The 25,780-nt window shown below is 33.9% G+C and overlaps 1 protein-coding gene and 1 long non-coding RNA gene across 5 annotated transcripts; both read right to left on the bottom strand.

Annotated features, from left to right (window-relative positions):
- Positions 1-7,399: 7,399 nt before the first annotated feature.
- Positions 7,400-17,724, bottom strand: TPR15 (Heat shock protein DnaJ with tetratricopeptide repeat-containing protein). Of its 3 annotated transcripts, XM_022035804.2 has the most exons (12): positions 16,107-17,720; positions 14,767-15,812; positions 14,408-14,647; positions 13,441-13,570; positions 12,428-12,580; positions 12,024-12,268; positions 11,875-11,944; positions 9,881-10,087; positions 8,703-8,932; positions 8,518-8,596; positions 8,268-8,408; positions 7,400-7,795 (listed from the first exon to the last, which is right to left on the bottom strand). In XM_022035804.2, the coding sequence occupies exons 1-12, from the start codon at positions 17,538-17,540 to the stop codon at positions 7,616-7,618; spliced, it is 4,155 nt and encodes a 1,384-aa protein (XP_021891496.2). In that variant the 5' UTR covers positions 17,541-17,720; the 3' UTR covers positions 7,400-7,615. The 3 variants fall into 3 exon arrangements, 2 of the variants coding, with proteins under 2 accessions (XP_021891496.2, XP_021891415.2); XM_022035723.2 differs by having other exon boundaries at positions 14,767-17,720; XR_015813890.1 differs by lacking the exons at positions 7,400-7,795; positions 8,268-8,408; positions 8,518-8,596; positions 8,703-8,932 and having other exon boundaries at positions 10,017-10,087; positions 12,024-12,135; positions 12,197-12,268; positions 14,767-17,724.
- Positions 17,725-20,863: 3,139 nt separating this feature from the next.
- On the bottom strand, positions 20,864-25,281 carry LOC148252751 (uncharacterized). 2 transcript variants are annotated; one of them, XR_015814130.1, is made up of 7 exons: positions 24,903-25,281; positions 24,536-24,770; positions 24,366-24,456; positions 23,851-23,962; positions 23,638-23,776; positions 23,490-23,564; positions 20,864-21,557 (listed from the first exon to the last, which is right to left on the bottom strand). It is a non-coding gene; the product is annotated as an uncharacterized LOC148252751 (long non-coding RNA). The 2 variants fall into 2 exon arrangements; XR_015814131.1 differs by having other exon boundaries at positions 24,366-24,423.
- Positions 25,282-25,780: the final 499 nt, after the last annotated feature.

Here is a 25,780-nt window from a genome sequence, read left to right as displayed (position 1 = left end):
TCCACTATCTAGACTCCCTTCAAGTTCTAATGAAAGTTGTTGTAGGATGTTTAGTTATTCGCTTTTCATTTTATTTCTTTAATTTCCATTTATCTTTTAGAAATGACATTCCCGTAATCCTATAGGGCATTCTATATTATTGTGTAAGGAATGTAAACCCTAACTCTATTAATCACTTCCGTATTAAATTTATGAATTTATAGCATACATAGTTTTGAAGTATCAAAATGTGATTTTGATATACGTGTATCACTCATTATGGAAAGAAATTATTCCGAAAGCAATTGCATTATACTAGGCTTCAATCTGGTCGTACATTACCGTTCTGTGTTTGGGTGTATTGGCAAAATGATAAGTGTCTACCCATACATAACCATTCTGTATTCGAGTGTATAGAGAAATAGTTTGATCTGCATGCTGTAACCGTTCTGTGTTCGGGGGGTAGCAGTGTTTCAAGGTACTTATATATGCTGTTTGGTGTTTGGATAGATAGGGAACCAGTAATAAGTATCTGTGCCTATGCATAATGTATGGTAACTGATTGATCCTCCATATTAGTGATGAAATATACAGTGTGAATCTATTTTTTGATTTATTCCTTTATCTTCTGATTTGTATTTATTTTGAAAAGATTATATGACATATATTTTGTTGTGTGTAAAGAAACTATTTATTGCATGTACTATGCTATTATTTCATAATATTGCTTATTGGGATATTTTATCTCATCCCTCTATCACCCTCCGGATACTGAATATACCGGTGCAGAGTGAGCGGTGATATTAAGGTTACTATTTCATACTTTTGTTTAGTAACGTAAGTAAAAAAATTTAGAGCCTCATACATAAGTTTATGTTTTATATTTAAATGATGTAATACTTTTGTGACTCTTCTATTATTAATAAAGTTAAGTTATTTTACTTAACTTGAGTCTATATAATTTAAAAAAGTATGCTCCTATCATTACCCTATAGAACGGGGTGTGGTCCGTGATAAGTGGTATCAGAGCACGATTCTACATCCCTTGAATACGAGGCTTAGGGTTACATTAGACGTAGATAAAGTTGTGAAACATAGAGAAATGTATCCAAATTTGAATTTCATGAATGTAGAAAATGGTAAAGATACCGAGAGAGCAGGCACATCAGATTTTGGAAGACCGAATCGAGCAGAGTCTAGATAGATTTATGTGTATAGTCAAAGGCTTGGCCACAGAAGTAACATAACACGTAGTCCATAGCTAAAGTGCTATAAACGATAATAATTCTAGTACCAGTAACACCTAGCTGGTGGAGGGAAATAATAGAAAACTCATTGAAAGATTTAAGAGAATGAACCTACCATCATTTGTTGGAGCAATTGACCCAATATTAGTCGAACAGTGGATCATAGAGTTAGAGAAGATATTTGATGTTTTCAGCCCCACTTCAGAGTAAAAGGTACAATTAGCCACATTCATGTTCAAGGGAGCTGAAGAACACTGGTGGTGCCTGAAGAAGGGATTGTTGAGGACACCGATCTTTTGGGAAGTATTTCGAGCGACATTCTACAAGAAGTATTTTCTTGACTTTATTCGAGAACAAAAACAAATGGAGTTCCTAAAATTAAAGTGAGGGAATATGAGGCTGGCAGAATATGCAGAAAAGTTTATAGAGCTGGCTCGGTTCATGCCCAACATAGTTACAGATGGAAGTATAAGAGTTAGGAAGTTTCAGAGAGGCCTGCGTAAAGAGATTTGGGATAAAATCTCTGTTCTGAAAATTAATGACTATCAAGAAGCAGTTAAATGAGCCTAGATTACAGAAGGGACTATAAGTCCAGTCTCACAATAAATCCAGTGGGTTCGACCATTCATATCAAATAATAAGAGAAAGGTCTATGAGCCACAATAACTTGATAAAAGGCAAAAACCAGATCTCTTAGTGCCAGTACAAGTGTCAAGACAGATATGCTGCATTGTAGAAAGAACCATGGTAGCAGACCCTACTACAAGTTGACAAATGGATGCTTCAAATGTGGTAGTATTCAATATCGGATTAAAGAGTGTCCTATCAACAAAGAGCATATTAGACCAACAACTCAAGGAAGAGTATATGCCATTACACAATGAGATGCTCAATCCTTTAAGGATGTAATCCAAGGTATGCTCATTATCTCTAGTACCTTGGCTTAAGTTTTAATAGATCTAGGATCTACACACTCTTTTGCATCACATGACTTTACTTAGCATCTGAACATTGAACACTCACCTTTAAAATATGTATTAGTAGTCTCTACCCCAGCCAATAAGGACTTGACCACTAGTACAGTCTACCGAGCATGTATTGTAGAGATTGCTAATAAAGAGTTACCAATAGATCTCATACTCTTAGACATATATGATTTTGATGTCATACTAGCAATGGATTAGTTGACAACATATCATGCCAATATAGATTGTCATGGAAAGATGGTTACTTTTAATATTCCCAATGACAAGGCCTTCAAATTCAAAGGGATTAGCGAGTCCCAAAATTCATGTCTTGTATCTTGCATTCAAGCTCAACGATTACTTGAGAAGGGATGTGCAGAGTATTTGACTTACGTAGTGGAGAATAAAAGTAGAAAAGTCAATCTATAACAGATACCAGTGGTGAAAGAACTTTCTGATATTTTTTCAGAAGATCTTTCAAGTTTACTAGCAGACCGGGAGGTCGAGTTCTTCATTGACTTAATTCCTGGAACGAATCCTATCTCTAAGGCTCCATATCGAATAGTGAAAGCTGAATTAGAGGAACTCAAGAAACAATTGTAGGAATTATTGGATAAGGGTTTCATCAGATCAAATGTATCACCATGGGGAGCTCCAGCACTATTTGTGAATAAGAAGGATGGTAACATGCGACTCTGTAATCGACTATAAGCAACTAAACCAAGTTACCATAAAGAATAAGTATTTGTTGCCTCGTATCGATGATCTATTTGACAAACTTCAAGGAGCCCAACTACTTTCAAAGATTGATCTACATTCTAGATACCATCAATTAAAAATTAAGAAAGAAGATATTCCTAAAACTGCCTTCAGAACTAGGTATGACCACTATGAATTCTTAGTCATGCCTTTTGATCTAACAAATGCTCCTGCAACATTTATTGATTTGACGAACAGAGTCTTATAGCCATTCTTGGATAAGTTTGTCATCGTCTTCATCGATGATATATTGATTTATTCACGGAAGGAGACTGAACATATGAAGCATTTGACAATAATACTTGGGATACTTAGGAAAAAGAAGTTGCATGCCAAGTTTAAAAATGTGAATTTTGATTAAATAAGGTTGTTTTCCTTGAACGTATATTTTCAAAGGACAGGATATCAGTAGATCCAGTTAAAGTAGAAGTAGTAATAAACTGGAAAACGCCTATAACGGTAATCAAAGTCCGAAGTTTTTTCGGTCTAACTGGATACTACAGGAAGTTTATTGAAAACTTTTCAAAGATTGCTACTCCACTAACTCAGCTCATTACAAAGGATACAGAGTTTGAATGGAATGAAAAGTGTGAACAAAGTTTTCAAGAACTAAAAAAATGGTTGACAATAGCTCCAATATTGACTATTCTTAATGGTACTGGTGGATTCTCTATCTATAGTGATGTTTCAAAGCAAGGGATCGAGCAAACGGCCCTGAACATTGTTCACCTGATCCATCATAGCTACTATAGTATTCATTACCACGGTCAGATCTAATAGCCTAATTTTTTTTTTATCGAGTTGGTTCTCAATTTCTGCTTTAAAACACTTGAACTCATCTAGGGACTGGAACTTCTCACGAATAAGATATAGACAACCATATCTAGAATAACGTTATGAAATATTGTTGACCATTTCAAAAAGCTGTAGAAAACAGTTCACAAATATATATATATATATATATAAATGAGTTCTAATACGTCCATAGCCCTGTTGGTACCTAATCTCTTAATGTTTGTCTGTTTTTCCTTGATACAATGGACACATCTGTCAAAATTTGTAAAATCAAAGAGATCTAGAATTCCATCTAATACAAGTCTCTTAATTCTTTTTTAGGAAATGTGACCTAATCTCTTGTGTCATAATGAAGCAGAATTCTCCTTGGTTAATTTTTCCTTATACCTCTTGTACCAACATGCAAGAATTCATTATAAGAAGCAATTGTATCAAACAAATAAAGATTATCATGCACTGATAAAGAATTAGAACCAACTAGATTTGAATTAAGAAAAAAGAGTAAATTTTTTATTTCTAAATGAACATGAATAACTAAATTTGTCCAATACAAAAATAGAAATCACAGTTCATCTAAATAACGGTACAATAAAAATCTCTTCTAAATTCAAATAAAATCCAGTCCTTAACTGCAATCTAAACTTGCTAATTGCTTCCACCTCAATTGGTTTGCCATTACCCACATAAATGAATTTGGCACCATCACTTAGCTTGCGGCAATGGAGGCAACCCTGCATAGACACATTAATGTGAGTTATGGCACCATAATCCATCCACCAAGTGTGTATAAGTACAAAAGTTAAATTAACCTTAGAACAAACAAAATTAATAATCATACATTTCTTTGCGTGCCATGCATGATAGTTTGCGCATTGCTTCTTCTGATGTCCCAGAGATTTATAGGAGAAGCTAACATTTATTGTCTGAACCTTCTGTTGTTTCTTCTATTGTACTAGAACTACAACAAAATTACCTGGAGATCACCATGAAATGAACACTCTCTCTCTTGTCAGACTTAAGCCTTTCCTTCTCTTGAACACAATGTGAAATGAGTTTATTCATATTTCAGGATTCTTTCTGATAATTGTATGTCAACTTAAAATGATTGAACCGTGGTGGAAAAGAAATCAAAACAAAATACACAAGTACTTTTTCTAACAATTCTACTCTAAGTGTTATGAGCTTTGCATGCACATATGACATCTCTATTGTGTGCTATCTGATGTTTCTATTTCCTTTATACCTCATAGAAATAAGAGTTGACAAAAGTATACATGTCTCAGTCTTATCACTTCTGGCAAAACTTTGTTCTAGAGAATAAAGTAAATCTCTAACTGTTATGATCTTATCGGACATAGTGCCCAAAAAAATCTCTAGAATGGCTTATTCCATAACCAACATACTCATACGGTGTCTTATCACTTTTAGCAAAACATTGTTATAGAGAATGAAGCAAATCTCTAACTGTTGTGATCTCATTGGACATAGTGCCCCAAAAAATGTCTAGAATGGCTTATTCCATAACCAACATACTCATATGGTTTGACCAATCCTATCTTTCAAATTCTTTCTTTTTTTCAGGGGTACTGGCAGAAGTAATCGGATTGAGTTGATCAACCCGTAGAGCCCAATCCAAATTCATAACTCTAAGAAAAAATCGAACACTATTTTCCATTGCTTGAAGTTTGTTATATTCAACATTAGGATAGAATTAACATTCGCAGTGGTACTTCTAGTAGAAAAGAAAGTTGAACAGATAACGTACAAAAAATAAATAAATTAATGATCACATAAAACTGTAAATCATAAAATTTAATAATAAATTTTAAATAAAAGTATATTTTCATCTCAAGATACCAAGCACTCCATTAACACTCTATTTTTGAACAAAATATTAACTTATAAGTGGCAGTTTATAACAGTAATTAAATATAGATAGTAGGAATACGTTAAAAAATAAACATTCATTGAGGCCGATTTAAAATTCACATATTATACTAAATAACTATCATGTATTTATTACCATAAAAATGAAATATAATAATAATATTAAATATTAACATTTCTTTGGGCCGATTAACATTTATATAAATTATATTCATATAACTGTTTATATTATAAAATAAATAAATTATTTACAAAGAATGTCACTTTGGTAATATGTTGTATAAATTAATTTATTTCAATATATATATATATATACCAATATTAAAATTCAAAATTAAAACTAAATATATTATACTAACATGTCCTTGAAAAAAAATCATTCTATCCCGACAATTATTTTCTTTTTTCTAACTTCTACTATTATAAATTAACTCTGTGGAAATCCTATTTATTCTAGAAATGCCAAGTAAATCAAAATCGGAAGGCACTAGAATTTTTTTTTTTTTTTGGTTGGAAACATATAAGGTAATTGGATATAAAGAAAAAGCAGTTAATAGGTAAAATAGGAAATTTATTTCATATGTATTAAAACCGATTTCTAATTTATTGCAGAAATAAAATCCATTCAAACACAAATTTACTACAGACTACAAAATAGGAAACAGTTGTTTCTGATTGTGTTAATAATAAATCATCTTTGTAAACTTGTCACAGCTAAACTCTTCTGCCAAACTCCATTGATTTTATCCTATAAATACATACATACTAAATCAACCTCATAACATACTCTCTTAAGCACAGCAGTTTTTTAAAACTTAAAAAACAATTTTTCTTCAGTGAAAATTAGAGCTGCTTGATCAGATTTAGTCATGAGTCCAAGCTTCACAATGCTGTGTGCTTTACTCATTGCTCTTGCCTTTCTCAATGGTATGTCATATATCTCTATACATCATATATAAGTGAGTAATATAATATACATATATATATATATTCTGCTACAAGAGAAGAAAAATCAACAAGTAGTGCGGTATGACAAGTTGAAATGCTGTCAAAATAATCTATAAAAAAAAAATATGAGAAATTTAAAAATCTCATTTACAGGAAAGGCATTCATTAACTTCCCATATGATGTCCGATTGGATTCGAATTTCCTCTGAATGAAAGTATTTGTATATCATTGAAATAGGTTTAGTTAAATATGTTTGTTGTAATTACATGTTCTATACATATATGAATATATTGGGTGATATTTGGACAGGTATAGAAGGAGAAGAAACTTGTGGGGGCATCTAATCTGCAGATAAATCAAGCACCGTTGGAGTGGCAAGGAATACCTACATACGGTGTGGAATTAGTGAACATGTGCAAGAGCGGCTGCAGTCTGTCTAACATTCATCTAAAGTGTGGTTGGTTCAGTTCCACCAACCTCGTCAACCCTAAAATCTTCAAACGCATCTCCTACGATGACTGCCTGGTCAACAATGGTCAACCATTACCTAGTGGAAACATTATTACTTTCAAATATTCAAATACTTTTAAGTACCCGCTTTCTGTTGCTTCCATGCACTGTGATTGATTCATTCTCTACTTATACTTTTTTTTTTTATATATTCGTTCGTCTATAACAATAATAATTGGATTACACTTATAGTTTGGTTTAATAATAACACTGCCTTTTTTTTTTTTCTTTTTGATAATCAAGAGTAAAAAATGATAGAGACAAAAATTGTTCTTCTATAAGCACTTATTTTTTAAATATAGAGCAGCTAAGCTTAAAATTTGACCCACTTATATTATCTACCAATGAAAAATGTCAAATCTCAAGATTGAAAAGTCTCTCTTTTTCCCTTTTGTTGTATGGAACAATTATACGTTTATTCATCTTCCACTAGGTTAGATGCAATTTTTTAGTTGCCCTCCGCAATCTTTCAATGATCAGCAATTCACAAACCTGATACTTGATAAGAACTTCTTTCTAAGTTTCTACCACCAATCATGTGGATTACTGTAAGTTTTCTGGCTTCCACGCCAGTTTCGTCTGTTGGTGGTTCTCTCATATTGATAACTGTATCCTTTTGATGGTCCTCTGAAAGGGCCGCTTCCATACGTTTCCTCTGACGCTCTCTCTTTTCTGATTTCTTCTTCAAAATCATACTCTGAACGCTACAAACAGAAAAATGGTATATCAATATAATGCACAACTTCAATGAATACAGACCCTTCTAAACCGCATGGGGGCATCAAATGTCATCTTGGTGCAGAACAATATAAGACTTTATTAGCGATATATATACTTAGAGATTCGGTGGGTTCAAATCTTTTTCATTCAATATATACTTTTACTAGGACCAGACTCCAGAGCTTCAGATGCTGCACAAGAAAAAGGGAAGATGACAGCTGTCACTTCTCCATAAACAGCATGTTCATAAAAAAAATGGTAGAACCAAACAGGTTCCAAAAAAATGGTTGCCTGCCAAGAAATTTTAAAGGTAAAATCACATGCCATGAACTACAAGCAAGTTAAACAAGGAAGAGTCAGTAAAATCATTAAGCACCCATTACACAGTGCTCAAACATAGAGTGCAATGATCAAGAAGAAATTTAAACTGAAGCCAACAGACAAGAATTGCCAAACCTTAGTGGTGTCCGAAAGTACTGCATATGCCTCTCCGATCATTTTAAAGATCCTGTCAGCATCCTTGTGGACCTCTTGTGCAATTTCCCTCCAGAGTTGTCCCTCATCCCCACTTACACTTCTTGCCAGGAATTGACCAGCCTTAAGAAAAAAAAACAAAAGTACTATGTGAGAAACCAAAACAAGAATTAATAGAAGTGAGAAAAGTGTGCAGATACATGGTGAATTTGTAGGGAAAAAAAATTAAGACCTTGTCTGGATGGTGTTTAAGTGCTGCTCTACGATATGCCTTTTTAATGTCAGAGGCTGTGTCAGATGTTTTAATTCCCCTGGCATCATCATTAGAAACATGAATAAACATCAGATTACAAGACAACTTCTGGACATAGCATGTTTGGTTGGAGGTAAAAAAATTCAAGATTGATAGGAACTTACAAAATAAGATACAAATCCAAAGGGTTTTCCTTTTTAGCTTCTTCCATTGCAGACAAACGCCGACAAGCTTGCTTTAATTCCTTTAAACTGTTAGCAGATTCAATAGTAGAGCCTGGTGATTTGACCTTGTCAGACTGATTTTCAAGAATATCAACAAGTCTTCGGAGGTCACTAGCAGCTTGTCCATAGTCTCTGATTATCTCATGTAATGTGGCCCTTCTAGAAACTGCCTGAAGAAGGGCAGGGCCAGTCGGGTGAAACAAAAAAATATATCAACATAAAGAATTAATAATACCACTGCAGCGAAGGTAACCAATAATACCATTTCTAAGAACATTAAAGCAAATAAAAGTAACACAATAATTATAAAACTACAATTTTGGAGAAACCTGTCCCCATTAAAAAAAATGCATAATTGTGCATAAGTTCGTCGAGATTCAGCCACAAAAATTGCACACACTACATTTATCCTTTAGTATTTTGAAATTTTCATGAGCAAAGAGATCTCAGTGTAAGAATGTGTTTTGTTTCCCTTTATATTTGTTCAAGGTAGAAGACAGACCGTCAAACTCATACTCATCTTTGTACTAAATCAGAAAAGCTAACTCATTAACTTCAACCCGAATTTTCTAATATTAAACCCGAAAGTAACTGCTAGCTTATGGGTGGTTGAAGACATAATCAATCAAAGAAAATGCAGATGATTATGACCTCTAAATTTTCACATATTCACTTCACAATTTAATTGGTGGAATTTTTTGATGATCACAAAAAGGAAAAGTCTCTGGCGCAGCTAACATGAAAGAACCATAACAAACAATTTTGTTTCGATAAGCCTTGAAGATAGTATTTAAGAGTCCTAAATCAAATAGTTGTCCTTTGCTCAATGCATGATCCACAGGGAATTAGTCTTAACATACAGATGATCGTGCAAGTTGTTTAACAACCCTTCCATTTGTGTGTCTAATGTATTCCTCTGGAAAGCACTAAACTTTAACTTGTCAATGAACAAAAATACTATGGATATCTTATTAATAGCTTAATTCAGCAGCGACATAACTGAAAAAATTGCAATCTGCGGGAAGAATATGCATCACCAAGTAATAAGTATGTTCAGAGTTACAAGTGCAAGCCAGGAAACTGTGATAAGAATGTTTAGATAATAAAATCAGGCAAACCTTTATATATTTTCCATCCAGAGCCATGGCAAGACTGCAATCTGCAATGGCATCAACAATCTGGCCTAAAGCTTGGTGTGCAGCAGCACGGTTACACAAGCAGATTGCCGTGAAAGGACGTGACTCAACATTTCTTGATAAAGCCACAGTATAATGCTCTATTGCGTGTGCATACCTTTGTGACCGTACTGCTTCATTCCCTGCATTCTGTTATGGGAAGAATAGAAAACATAGTTAATATCTTAAATAGGAAGAAGTCAATCATTCACGAAACTTAGAGATGAATATAAGAGTTGCTTACTGAAGAAAACGAGAGAAAAAATCAGGACTAAATAACATATCTTATGTAGCTTATAAAAGACAACTATATCCTATATGCTATGGATTTCCACTTAAGCATCAACAAATTATGTTCTGCCTCATTTTAATGGAAGTTTCTACACCTATAAAATTTCTAGCACGATACTATACTTCAACTTCAATACAATTAGGTGTATTCTTCCAACTTAGACATGATAGGACCAAACACTTTGGTCTGAGTTCAGGAAGAACAAAATATTTTAATCCAGACCGAAAATACCAGTTTTAATTTTAAACAATAGAAAAATACATGTTCGACATTATGATATCATGAATGAAGGACGATGATTATGAATATGATAAATCATCAATAAGAATAGTAATTGTATTTGTGCAGCTTTCATTTTGAACAAACATAAATTAAAATTGAATTAATAATTGAACATTGATTTAATTGAATCAGAATTTGAGATAATTTCAATTTAAAGAATAATGTAAAAGTTATGATTTTTTTTTCAAGTAAAAGAATATTCGAATTAAAAAATACCAAGGAGGTACCGCCCATATACAAAAAGATGTTACATGTCAATCAGTATATCAACAACCACTCCAATATCTTCTAAAGATAGTAAATTGTGATCCAAGAGTAAGTAGCCAAAATAGTATAACCATCTATCTCTAATATTTGTAAGAGTATTTTTAATGCCCTCAAAAGCATGATTATTCCTTTCTTTCCACAAAATCCAAAAAATAATGAGGGGGATAAAGCAAGCAGCTTTGTTATAAGAATGTAGACATTCTCATGCCAGAAGTTCTTTATGAATAGAGCCCGCCATTATCCAGTTTATACCAATCAAGCTGTAAATCATATACCATAAATCAGTAGAGAAAGGGCACCATAACAGAATATGGTTGCAGCTTTCAGCATTGCATTTGCAGAGGAAACACTGGTTGACCAAAGTTCTGACTCCTTTCATCAAATTATCCAAAGTCAGAATTTTCTCCCTATCCACTTCCCATGAAAAGGAAGCAATCCTGCGGGGAGCCTTTGTTTTCCATATAGATTTAAATGGAAATGGCAATTGCTGATCGGAAATGTTCCCGTCCCAAAAACCCGTAATCTTTTTACAGAAAGAATTGATGGAAAACTTGCCATTCTTACTTAATTTCCAGATGAGGGTGTCTAGAGAGTCTCCCAAATGAACACTGGCCATCATAGAGAGGAAATTCTCAAATTCCTCCAGTTATGATCTTATTATTTTATCTAGATAATTTAACTTTATCTAGATAATTTAATATTTATGGTTATGTAAATAATTGATTCTATTAGTTTTATTAATAAATAGATTGTTTACATATTTTAGTTTACTTAGATTTTAAACAGAAATTGATTTTGGTTTAAGCTGAATTGTGTCTGAAAAGAGTCCTGCTATCTGTTCTAGTCTATTCAAAATCTGGGCCAATACATACACACCCCTAAATCCAATTCTATAAGATGAAGCTATTCTTGAAGATAATGTTCACAACTAAATTTAGCAATAAACATTGCAGCACAAAGAAAAGTTGACATATTAAGTATTATACCCATGTTCAGGCTAATAAAGGACCACATAAATGCTCTGGATTAACTTGCACTAACATCTTAGTAAGAAACCTTAGCAAGAAAAAAGCACTTGTCACAACAGATGACATACCTTAGAGGATAGAAGTTCACGAATGGCAGCAGCTAATGATAGTGATGATTCCAAAATCCCACTCCCACGCCTGTAAAATTGAAAGATCAGTGTCAATAATCACAAGGTCACACAAGGTATTAGCTGTCCATTAAGAGAATGTGTATTACTTGTCATTTATAGATCCAACTTGCTCTTGCTTCTGAAGTAAATCAAGTGCCACCTCAAGCTTTCCCATATAAAAGTAGGCCTTGGATATATAGTGCGTCCTCCAAACCCTTGCTAAGGAATAATTGTCAGAATCAAAACCATCAGCAGATGGTAATGGGTTAAGGGAACTAACTGATGAAAATTTTGTTTCAGCAACATGGAGAGTCAGCTCACATAGCTTAACTACTTCTTCATACCTTCGCAACTGCAAGATGCCAACAAAGGTGCAACATTCAAAGAGTAAATGTGGCATAAATCAAATTATGTTAGAGGTCTCTACTTTCCTCTGTTCCAAATATTTTCTAATTTAACAAGCGTGGAAAAGAACAGACACGAAGGATTCTTCGGTCGAAAGAGAACATACGACAAAAAGAGCCTCTGCTTTCATTTGTAATAATTTCTCTGAACATGAACTAATTGTTAAAGCCTCAGCAATTTTTTCCAAGGCACTGAGTGTTGCATCAGATGTTTTCTGTTCCAAAAGTTTGGTGGCGTGGGTTGTACACTCAACTACTCTCTGCAGGTGAAAAGGATCAAAAAACCAGTCACCAACCCAACAATGAAGAAACGTCTTTGAAGAGTGGAAGTTTTTAGTAGTTTGAAGAGGAAACCTAAATGCCAATACTAGTAATGCATTAAACACCAAGCAAATAACTAGTAAGATTCAAGATTCTACAAATTGAAAATGAAGAATTTTTCACAAACAAATAGGTTATGTACAAAATTGACTTTGGGACTGTAAAGATATACAAGCATTCTATAAGTACAGTTCATCCACATAAGATATTGCCAAAGAACAAAGGTTAGTCAGAAGCTGCTCTTGTAGTAAGAAAACAGTAATAAATTGATTCATGTCCATATATGATCGATTGTATATAGGGAATTAGGAATTTAATAAATGCGCAAAAGATGATTGAGTACATTAGACATTCCTTATACATAATATTCACATTAGGAAATCATATTTCTCTCTTAAATAAATTTCCAATCTTTCTATCAAAATATCCAAAGCACTTCCCATCTTGTGTTTCATAACAAAAGGAACCAATTCAATATAAATAAGAAATACGTGAAATAAACGTGATAAATGGTAGAATATATCTCAATCAAGGTTCTTTTGGGAATTTTTTTAAATAATTCTTTTGAAATATTTACTCGCGATTTGCAACCGACCAGGCATTATTTAGCCAGAAAGAGTTGGATAAGAAAAGTTTTTTGAATTCAAGCTATATCAGGTATATAAGAAATTCTATTTATTCTCTCTCGTTAACTCTTCTAATCTTTTTTCCTCCTTATAATAACTTAATTGCAAGGAAAAGCATCAAGCCATTTTTGTCCTTTTAGTGAACCATTAGCAGCTTCGCATGGAATGCATACCTGAGCTTCCTGCAAGCCATTAGCAGCTTCTATAGTAGTTCTGCGATCCAAACACACATCACCGCCAGATTTTAGGCATTTATGGAAATACTGCAGTGCATTTTCAACTTCCCCCAGCACAAGATGACAGCTGAAAAGAAAAGCTCAAGATATAAAACAACAAAATAATTTAATAGGAAATATAACATATACAGGCAGGTTATATTATAACACATGCAGAGATCAATTACTGCCACTTCCTCAGATGATTTTTCAGCTTTTAACCTCAGTAATTTCTTGCACTCAAAACAATCTGCAGCACTAGTAGTATTCTTTCTGAGAATTCATCAAGAACATGTCATGGAAATTTTTCCACTCCATAAAGTGATTAACTTGATAGCATTGAATAGAAAACTGCAATCAATCAATTAAATGGCTCAAGCATGTGTGACCTTTAGGCAGATGGCCAAGAATATTGATCTCAAGCAAAAGAGACAATTTGACTTTTCTTGATAGGAGCAACCAGTAATTATGTGGAGTTGTATAGATATCATTTATGATCTTCAAGGTCCTTATTCTCCAAAAAAAAATTGAAAAAAATTGAAAAAAAAAAACTGATTTACAAATTCCTTACTAAAAAGAAGAAAAAAAAAAGAGAAAGGATTTCTGAGACCCCTCACTAGGTCAAAAAAAGAAGCCCTAAGTAGTATAAAATTTAAATAAGCATATGACCATCTGATTTTCTTTCCATCTTTCTTTCTAAATTCAAAACCCAAACTCATGGACAACTTCCAGAATAACTAAAGGAAACAGAAATAAATAGATGATGCATGGGGTATAAGTTGTTATAATTAATGAAAACAGAAGGAAACAGATAATACAATAGGACATAAGTAGGTTCCAAACAGCATGCCACACAACAGCACCTATTAATCAAACAATAAAATTAGTCTAATCATCCATAAACTAACGCATAACAGAACTTTACTTTGCAGCTCTCAAGTAAGCTTTAAGAAAGCTAGGATCCAGTGTCACAGCTGTCATACAGTCTCCTAAAGCTTCCCTCAGCCTTCCAAGAGATATTAGTGTTGCTGCACGATTGCTGTAGCACAGCACAAGAGGCTTAATAGAACAACCCAAACTCTCACTAGAAGGTACAGCATTGATTCCATGCGTGTAATAAACCTCAGCTTGAGCCAGATTGCCGTTTCTATAGGCTTGATTACCCCTGTTGAAAAAGAAGATTGCTACATAAGTGAGGAACCACTTATATTAATTACTGGACGACAGACAGTAAGTGAAACCTGAATATATAACTTAGATTGCTAAACAATTATATTACAGTACCGGAGTCGCCAAGTCTCACAAGTTTCTGAAATCATAGATATCACAGTAGACCCTTGCTCGACTTTTACACCTGCTTCAGATTTATTTCCAATTTCACTTTGGGAAGTAGATTTATCTTCCTTCTGACACTCACCAGAGTCCAACACACTGGAACTAGGCGAAGAATGAGCAGTTGACGAGGTAGGCTTATCATTTTGACTTGGCATAGCTTTTACTGAACTGTTACGAAGTTTCGTCCTAGTTTTCTTTTGGGAGCGATGCTTTCTCGAAGATATGCTACCTTTCACAGACGACGATGAAGAAAAGATAAAACTTTTCTTGTCTTCAGAACCCATAGCAAAACAAAATTGCATTGTACAATTTCCTCTTTCCCTCTGCGCGACAAAGGGATCTTCATCTTCAGCTGCAGCAACGCCACCATCACTACTGGAGCATGAAGTTTGAGATCCAAAGCCAAACGTTTCCAACTTACAATCACCACTTGAAAACTTTTCATAGCTAGGACTCTTCTCATTTGGCTTGCTACATCTCTGATCAGGAGATGCTTTTGAAAATTGATTAGCTGCTGCAGTTTCCTGATATGGAGAAAAATCCATGGGTGAGCAATATCCTGGAGAGTTTGGGTTTTCCTGGGAATCTTCTTCCTTCACTACATTATCTTTTTGCAACCGCTGCTTATCTCGGGCAGATTGCTTTGATTTTCCTTTCATTTTCTTCAATTTTCTGTCCTTGGGTAAAGGACCCCGTCCAGTGAATTCCAGTTTTCTACTCATTGCGACAAATAGACTGGCTTTAAAGGAATTAGGATCCCATTGAGGTGTGTTAAAATTAGTAAACGGCACCCCTGATACTTCTGGAGTGCTTGTTGAAATATTTTCATTATTCTTTCCAATTCCATCAGTGGATGCTGCTCCAGAGATACTACTGTTTTCCTGCAAGCTGAGACCATGTGATGAAACTGATGGTACAGCAGCTCTGTTCTGGCGTACATCTTTCTCTACTCCTTGAAAAAACTGGCCCAAATTGGAACTCTTCCCCACACCAACCTGAAATTCAAATAGTTTTGAACTAGAATTTCCAATTCCAGAACTATCCCTATTGCAAGTAGTATGAAATGTCATATGGTCTACATTCCTAGTATTAGCATTATCCTTGAAAGCTGTCTTAAATGTACAAGCAGTATATTCTGATTCATGATCATGACTAGTTTCTAAATTTTCATTAGATGAGTTAAAATTCTTTTTATCACTAATGAACACAAATGCAGGATTAACATTGACGTTATTTAAATCATCACTTGCTTCAGCACGAGGAAGATTCTGAAAATTCTCACTGTTTACCTCCGTCTCATGTGTGAGCTTTGATGCCACACACTCATTGACAATGGAGGTCTTACTAACACTACTACCAAATACAAAAACACCCTCATCTCCCACAGGTCGAAACTTAATTTCAGCATCTTCTGCCTTTCTCTTATCACTACCGCCAAATATAGAAACACCATCCTTTCCACCATTACAAAATTTAGTTTCAGTATCTTCTGCTTTCCAAGCTTCTGTTTCTGTCGGAGCTTTGACATTCCCCTGATCATCAGAAACCAGTTTTCCAGAGTTTCCATCCTGCTCTGACTCCCCTAAATTCAAATTTGACATCAAATTAAACCAACTGGCACCAAATACGATACCCGAGCCAGAATCACCCACAGCTCTTATAGATTCATTACTTTTTGAACCTGAAGTTGATGACAACTCACTTGGAACATCAACGGAGGTACAAACCAAATCATCAATGTGTTGCTTTCCAACTTTCCCGCTGGACTCTGCCAAGTTTGAATTTGATATTGAATTATTCCCATAGGCACCAAACACAAAACCACCATTGCTGTCCCTCCCAACTTCTGGTTCAGTCCGTGATTTTTCCTCGTTACTAGACACTAATACAGCTGCACTTTTTCTATTTTCTCCCTTACCCGATTTTGATTGTGCTCCCACATCACTCCTAGTGGTGCCAAATATAAAACCTGCATTCTCAAACTTCATGCACTCAACTTCTCCCTCACTTTTCACCTCCATTGTTTCAGGGAATTTTCTCTTTTCCCAATAGAAGTTAGCTTCTGCATCAATGCTATTAGCACCAAACACGAAGCCCGTACACTCATGCTTTGTTGAAAGTTCACTATAATTCTCAACAGCATTCCGCTCTTCACCGTCACTAACCAACTTCGTTTCGTTTCCTCCAGGTTCCCCCTCCCCTGAATTCAACTTCACCGCACAATCAATCCCATCCACGAGAAATACAGAACCAACATTCCCATTTGACACACCCTTCCCGTCATTCACACAGCTTGAATTTAAATACCCGAGCGAAAACCCAGTTAATGTATCAATAGTATCGTTCTTTGCAGAAGGTGGCCGCTCGCCCGTCTGTTGGAACGGATTGAAACCGGAACCAATCTTACGCAAATTGCCATTTCTCGTGGTCCCATCATGCAACTGCTTCCGCAGCTTAACTAGCCTTGGCCGCAGCCGACCCGACATCCCCGGACGGGTTCGCTCCCTACTCTGCGAAGAGAAAGCTGCATCGAAACCAGACTCAGTTGCATTCCCGTCACTCGAAAAAGAAAATGACGACGAAGACGGAGTCGCCGAGACATTCAAACCCTGATGATTCTGTGCATAATTATCATGAGCAAACGAAGAAAAAGTAGGATTAGGGTTCTGAGCAGCCGAAGATTTGCTGACAGAAGACCGGATCTCCACCGCCGCCGGCGACATCTCCGGTGAGACAGAAAAGCTTTAGGTTATTGAGCTCCTCTTGTTACTGAATTTGAATGGATCCTTGGATGCTGCTGTAAGGGTTTTTGCTTCCTTTCAAAGTAACTGAGAGTGTTTGTGGAGCGGCAGAGGCTCGTTTGAACTCCCGTCACCGAAGGTTTTATAATCTTCTCCGCTAGCCCCCTTTGTTTTTTTAATTTTCTAGTCACAATGTAATTTAAAACGTGGCAGTGATAATGTTTTATTATCATTAATAATAAAATATGACAATAATTATTAATATAAATAAAATATATTGAAACTTATAATATTAACATTAAATTAGTTTTACTTGAATCTATAATTTTTAAAAATAAAATAAATTTAATTTATTTATATTCTCAGAATTTTAAAGAAAAAATATATTTTAAACCGAAAAAGACTAATTTAGAATGAAAATAGAATTAAGGCAATGAGATCTTTTGTTCTTATTTTTATTTAATTTAATTGAAGATAATTTAGTCAAAATTATAAAATAGAGCAATTACCAACAGTTTCAACAAAAATATTTTCTTTCAATATCTAAACATGATAATTAAGTTTATTTTCATTTGCGAATGATATCCTACTCTTTTGTTATTTAAATTACAATCATATTGTAAATATTAAGAAATTTTTGGTAAGAAAGTTTTGAGGTGCTTTTAAGTGATTTCGATTTAAATGTTAATTTTTTTAAAAGCTAAGATTGATAATGGATCATGGAGAAAATTAAGTGTGAAATAAACTCTTTTACTTTTGGAGCTAATCTCACTTCTAGTTACATGGCAATCAGTTTTTGACAAGATGAAAAAAAAAAAAAAGTTAGTGGCATCGAATGTTAGATATTTATCAATTGGGTCAACTACATTATTTGAATCAATTTATATATTTTTTATATTACTCATAAAACTATCAATTAATATAGTTAAAAAAATACCAGTATCAATAGTAATTTTACACAAGATCATAGGAATGTTGACATAATCTCATAAAAAACAAGTTGCTTACCTAAGGAGGGAGGATTAGAGCTTGCGAACATTATTAAAATGGATTGGATGTTATTGAATAACTGAACTTATAGGTTTGGCAGTGAAAGAGGTGGGTTGTGGATGAGAATTATTTATGATATTTAAAGATATGAGGAGCATAGGCTTTGTTTTTTGATGAGAGAGTTCTGTCAAGGTCAATGGGCTATTGGAAATAAATCATTAAGAATAGCCTCCAAAGATGTGAATCTAATTTTAATTGGTGTAATTGTTTTAAAATTTGTGTAAGAGATGACTCTAATATATGTAGTAAAGAAAAGCCTTAGAAATAGATTCACTAGAATATTCTATTTGTTTGGTATTAGATTTGATCCGATAATAGCATTTTGGGAATGACATTAGTTTAAACATATCTGAAGAGTATAACTGAAAAAGAATATTATTGATTGAAAAAAAGATATGAAGGTTCTGTTTGATAATATTTTTAAGAATATAGTATAACACAGAGTTTAAAGATAATATATTTTAAAATTTTAGCAGAAATAAAATTTTTATGTAAAGGATTGTACGGGAAGTGCCAAAAAGAAGGTGGAAAGTGGAGGTAGTCAGGTGCTTGAGGCTTGTATTTAGAAGTAAAAAATATCTCATAAATTTTAAAATATTTACTTGTTAGCTAATTAAAAAAAAAAATTATAATTTTAGAGTATCTCGATAGATATCGTATTAGGTTAGATTCTCTAACTGTATGTGCTTTATGTGAAAATTGACTATATTTTTTTGACCATATGTTCCTTTGTTGCGAGTGGAGTTAGAAAGTGCCAGCTTCTTGTTTAGGATGGTGGGATATAAAATGGGCAACGATGGTACAATTAAGAAATCTTTTTTGGTTGTTGGACATACTTATGACAAAGTAAAAGAGAGAATTGAGGAGTTTTTATTTTATTTCATTTTGTAGGGTTTACAGTTAGAGAGAAATGATAGAATTTTTAGACAAAAAAAAAAAAGAGTTTTGCAGATTTTATGAACTTGAATGAGATTAGGTTGGTATGGTGGATTAATTTATTTATTTTTATGTTGGAACAATTACTTTATAATAATATATTGATTTTAATTCTAGAAGAATTAGTTTATAAGAGATAAATTCAAAAATCATATCTAAAATATGTCATTCTCCTTTCGTTAGATATTAAAAATTCAATGTCGACAGCTCCTCTAGGGTAAACTAGAACTTTCAGGTTAAAAGACACTTTTGAGGGACTAATATGGAATTATAAGATATTTATTTTCAAAAAATTATACTATGTGGGATTCGAATAAAGTTGAACTGATTGGTATTAAAGAAGCACCTAAATTGCTTATTGAGTACCCATTCGAATAAGTAGATAATTTCCATGTGGAAAATGATTCCATGGTAGAAGTGGCATAGGTTTTACACGACAACTTCCCGTAGAAATTGAATGAGATCAATAGTGAAATAAAAAATCTAAAAACGACACTAGGAACGTCTTATTTGTTAATATAAACAAAAAACGAAATATAATAGCAGATCGTTTAGTCCGATCAAGTGTAAACTAGAAGTAAAATAAATATATGTAGCTTTAATTTGTGAGATTCATCATATGATTTCACTATAATTTTAAGGTCCTTTATTGACTTTGTCGACTATGCTTCCTTCTACTTGAACTTTTTTGTTGGCTCATTCAAGTTGGGAGTTTGGCTAAGAGCAAAATGATCTTATTTTATGTCTTGGAGTTTTGAATGGATCCAACTGGTTTAATCTTATTTTTGTTTATCAATTCATTTATTTTTTGTAGGTTGGTTCATTATGGTATCACTTATTAACATATGGTGGATTGTGGGATTAGTTTTTGGTATTTTTGTAACATGTTTTTTTTAGAAAAAAAAAATGTGTTAAATAAATTTATAAGAAAAAAAAATAAACTCTAAAATGAGTATTGGATTGGGTAGGTGTTGGATCCATACAGTAGTCGAAGAGTTTTTTTTTTTAAAAAAGTTTTGTGTTGAGTATCTACGTCAAGGGTAGGTTATTGTGTTGGTCATGAAAGAGCACCAAATCCAATTATCTGTACAACTAAGAATATTATACAGCCGTTACACAAACTGTCATTAGTAAATCACACACAGTTCAATATTTCCTCATGAATATATCTCATCTGGAGAATATTCTGAGTTAATTACAACAGATACATTTATATGTAATATATTTATCTTTATTATCTTGTATCGTAAAAAGGCTCTATATAAATGAAAATTTGATAACTCAACAAATATTCAAGTAGAGAATTGTCCAGCATTAAGATCCCATTTCATAACAATTCTTTTCTTGGTATTAGAGCCGGAAAAATGGCAGGAGGAAACAATACCAACAATGGCAAATCAAATAGCCAAGCCAATTCATCAACCTTAAACTAGCAAATAAATACAAATATTACAAAAGTTCAAACACTATCAAATAATCTCCTGTACTCATTCTACGCTTTGAAACTGAATCATGATAATTTTTTACTATGAAAAAACTTAGTGTTCCCTATTATTAGAAGAAACAAACTTGAAGGATTCATCACAGAGGCAAAGACCAATCCATCTGAGTATATAGAAAAAACTATCGAAAGAACTACTGAAGTTGAAATTATAGTGAATTCGGAATTTGAAGATTGGTTTGCTCAAGACCAAATGTCGTGGGGTTGGCTCTACAACTCAATCGAAATAAATGTTGCTGCTGAACTAATGGACTACACAACTTCAAAACAACTTTAGGACGCCATTAGAGATCTATTTGAAGTCAAAATAAGATCAAATATCGTCTATAACAAAAGAGAATTCGTGAAAGTGAAGAAGGGGAACATGAAAATGGAAGAATACCTTAAGAAAACTAAGAAGATTGTTAATAATCTCGCATTAGCCGATCATCCAGTTATAATTGAAGATCTTGTATCTCAGGGTCTTACAGGCCTTGGTTTTACTGGATATAACCATGTTGTATGTCAAATCACTGAAAAAGAAAGCATTAGTTGGTTGAAACTCCAATCCAAGTTGTTGAGCTACGAAAAAAAGTGTAGAGCAACTAAATGCAGGCATAACTAGCATTAACCTTACATAGCCATCAACTAACTATATTAATACAAAGAAAAATCTGAATGCAGGAGGTTATAACAAGAATCCAGGCTATTCACCACAACACTCAAACAGATGAGGATGAGGAAGACGACCCAATGCTAACAGCCGAGGTAGTCGATTCAATCAAGGAAGAGGAGGCAGAAATGGTGGAAATACAAGACCAGTGTGCCAGGTCTGTGGCAAGATAGGCCACACAGCTGCCTATTGCTACTAAAGATATGATAACAATTATATGAGAGCAATACCTGAACCAAGCAACAAAAATCAACACTCTGCATTTACAGCAGCTACTAAAACAATTATTGGAGGTCAGGCTTGGTATCCAGACAGTGGTGCTAGCAATCATGTGGCCGACAATGCAAATAATCTTCATTCAAAACATGACTATGATGGAAAAGAAGGTTCGGTCATAGGAAATGGTGAGAAACTTCTTATAAAACACATTGGTAAAGCTTAATTGCATACTTTAAATAACAGAAAATTGTTATTAGAAAATGTGTTTTATGTTCCAGAAATTGAAAAAAATCTGATAAGTATTTCCCAGCTGATTAAAACCAATAATATTAATGTTTTATTTTATTCTTTTAGCTATACTATGAATGACAAAACTATGGGAAAAGTGTTGCTGCTGGGGAGGCTCAAGGATGTTCTCTATCACTTTGAATCTTTGAGTCAACCATCACTTCAAAATCATTTTCCAGCTCGGGCCCTTTTATCAAAGAAAACCAAAGAGTTAGTAGCATTTAAACTCAAGTTAGAAAATTTTCAAATATGGCACAGACGTTTAGGACACCTCTATTCAAGAATTTTGTCCAAAATCTTAAACAGTTGTAATGAAAAATTTATATTGAATGAAAAATCTTTTTATGATTCCTGTCAACTTGGGAAATCTCACTTGTTGCCTTATTCCTTGTCTCAATCACATGCAAGAGTTCCACTTGAACTCATCCACACAAATGTTTGGGGATCAGCACCATTAAATTCACTGTCAGGGTAGAAATATTATGTCATTTTCATAGATGATTTTAGTCGTTATATATGGCTTTATCCCTTGTAAAGTAAATAAGATGTTAAACAAATTTTGGTTCAGTTTAAGACACAACTGAAAATCAATTTGAAAGAAAAATCAGGAGTATCCAATTTGATATGGGTGGAGAGTACATAAGTCTCATCAAAATATTGCAAAATAGTGAAATTCAAATAAAATATTCTTACCTTTTTACCTCTACTCAAAAACAGTAGGGCAGAAAGAAAACACAAACATATCAATGAGACTGGATTAACTCTCCTTGCTAAATCAAAAATGACATTACAATACTGGGTTGAAGCCTTTAAGACAGCAACTTTCCTAATCAACAAATTACTTACACCTGTTTTGCAAAACCTCTCACCCATGCAAAAATTATATAACAAATTACCTAGTTATCACTAACTCAAGATCTTTGGTTGCGCTTGTTTTTCGTGTCTTAAACCCTATCAAAACCATAAATTTCAGTTTCATTCCGCTAAGTGTGTGTTCGTGGGATGCAGCCTTCAACATAAAGGTATAAGTGTTTGAGTTCTACGGGTAAAATGTATATTTCCAGGCACATTATATTTAATGAAATAGAGTTTCCTTTCCACTCTGGATTTTTAAACACAAAATCATCAGAAAATCAAACTATAGTGTCTTTACCTATTTGGTTTAATACCTCTCAAATAGGTCTTCACACACGTGTACTCTCTCCTTCAAATTCAAGTAATTGAGACCTAATTATAAAATCTACAACAGCAACAACACCTCAAGTTGAGTCACAACAATCGTTACCTCAAAATCATCCAAAGCAATCAAGTGCTAGTAGTTCTCTATAGTCAAATGAATCAGATTTTGGTACTGGTCCACCTGCCATACAAAAATAAAATATTAGACAAGAAGAAGAAGAAGTATTAAACACTTATAATCAAGAAGAACCTACCATACACCAGATGTTGATAAAAGCCAAAGTAGGGATTCATAAGCCCAAGAAGTACCCACCAGAATACCAACTCTTCAATGTCAAGAAAATAGAAACTGAACTTTTTGATGTTAGTTGCAGCACCAACCAGTCATGCACCCTGGAAAGCAACAATGTAAGACGAAATGGATGCACTAGTAAGAAACAAAACCTGAACCCATATTCCTCACAGACCTGAAAATGAACATAGTGGGCAATAAGTGGGTTTTCAACGTCAAGACAAATGCTGATGGGAGCTTTCAGAGATGTAATGCAAGGCTTGTAGCTAAAGGTTGTCATCAAAAACCTGGCATTGATTTTAATCAAACGTTTAGCCCAGTCATCAAGGCATGAACTGTAATAGTAATACTTACGGTAGCCATTTCAAAAGGATGAAATATTAGACAGCTAGATATGAACAATGCGTTTTTAAATGGAGAATTGAAGGAAACGGTTTATATGAGTCAACCACAGGGGTTTGAAGATAAAAAAACCAACTTTTGTATGCAAGTTAAACAAAGCCCTTTATGGACTCAAACAAGCACCCAGAGATTAGTTCGAGAAATTGAGACTGACACTACTACAATAGGGTTTGAAAGACTCAGAATCAAACACTTCCTTGTTCTTTATGGTCAATGAATATCTTGTTATCCTAGTACTAATATATCTTGATGATATTATAGTGACATGAAGCAACACAAAGAGCTTACATTATTGATCAGCTTCACAACTTTTGCCTTGAAAGATCTTGGAGAGCTACACCTATTTCTGGGAATTGAAGGGACACGAGATGAAAAAGGCCTGTACCGGACACAAACTAAATATTTAAAGAGCTATTAAAGCAATAATGATTTGCTTCTCACTAAACCATGTGTTACACCTGCAATTGTTGACATTGCAATGTCACTTTATAATGGTGATCCATTGTCGAATCCATCATTATACAGACAAATCATTGGAGCCCTCCAGTACGTTACTCACACACGAGCCAGTTCATGCAAAAACCTACAAATCAGCGCCAAAAAAAGGTCAAAATAGTGCTTAGATATCTCAATGAATAATTGACGACCTTCTGACAGATTGGCGTTGGTAGGATATTCTGATGCAAATTTAGCCTGCAAAAAAGGCGATTGTAGATCAACAGCAAGATACTGTGTATTCTTTGGTTATACTCTAGTGTCCTCGAACTTTAAAAGCAAAATGTAATCTCTAGATCCAGTGAGTCAGAGTACAAAGCATTGGCACACCTTTCTTGCGAAATTAGTTAGCTTAAATCTCTTCTTAAAGAACTTCACTTCCCTTTGTCCCAAATACCAATTGCCTGGTGTGATAATGTGAGTGTCAACGCCCTTGCAAGCAATCCCATTTTTTACTCTCGTACTAAGCACATAGAAGTTGATGTCCACTTCATTTGAGATAAAATGATAGGGAAACAACTGGACATTAGATATGTACCTTCTTGTGATTAGATAGCTGACTGCCTCACCAAGGTTTTCTCTTAATCTCAGTTTAATTACTTCTGCAACAAACTTGGAGTGGTGCTAAGACCTCTTTCACTGCCAAGTTTGAGGGAGGGGGTGAAAGTGCACCAAATCCACCTACCTGTACAACCAAGAATATTACATAACCAGCTGGAGGAATATTACCATTACACAGGTTGTCATTAGCAAATCACACACAACTCAACATTTCCTCATGAATATTCCTCAACTGAAGAATATTTTAGGTTAATTATGACAGATGTATTAATCATAGATAGACACCTGTATATACTATATTTATCCTGATCATCTTGTATTGTAAAAAAGCTCCACATCAATGGAAGTTTGATAACACATAAAATATTCAACTTGAGAATTGTCCATCATTAAGATCCCATTTTATAACAATTCCTTACTGGTGATTAGTTCTATTGTGGCCTACTATGGTGCTTTGGTAGAGTAATCACTACTTTTTTGTTTAGAGTCTTAACATTAATTTTTTTTTTTTTGTTTATACTTTGTCGAGCACTACAGATGAAGATCTTTTGGATCTTTCTATCAATCAAAATTACTTCAAACAAGGTTGGTCTCTTATTTTTTAGGTTGGCAATTTAACATATGCTGGTTTAAGTTAATTAGATGTT

The sequence above is a fragment of the Carica papaya genome, chromosome 8, assembly GCF_054855325.1.
Source record: "Carica papaya isolate Zhongbai chromosome 8, ASM5485532v1, whole genome shotgun sequence".
NCBI classification, from domain to species: domain Eukaryota; kingdom Viridiplantae; phylum Streptophyta; class Magnoliopsida; order Brassicales; family Caricaceae; genus Carica; species Carica papaya.
This window is presented reverse-complemented; position numbering and strand designations above follow the sequence as displayed.

What these genes read in the sequence shown, in the direction of transcription:
- TPR15 (XM_022035723.2), bottom strand. Translation starts at nt 17,540, where the DNA reads ATGTCGCCGGCGGCGGTGGAGATCCGGTCTTCTGTCAGCAAATCTTCG. An exon ending in TGTGAGACTTGGCGACTCCG is followed by an intron (nt 14,648 to 14,766) that starts GTACTGTAATAT and finishes CTTTTTCAACAG; the next exon opens with GGGTAATCAAGCCTATAGAA. An exon ending in TGGATGGAAAATATATAAAG is followed by an intron (nt 8,933 to 9,880) that starts GTTTGCCTGATT and finishes GCCCTTCTTCAG; the next exon opens with GCAGTTTCTAGAAGGGCCAC.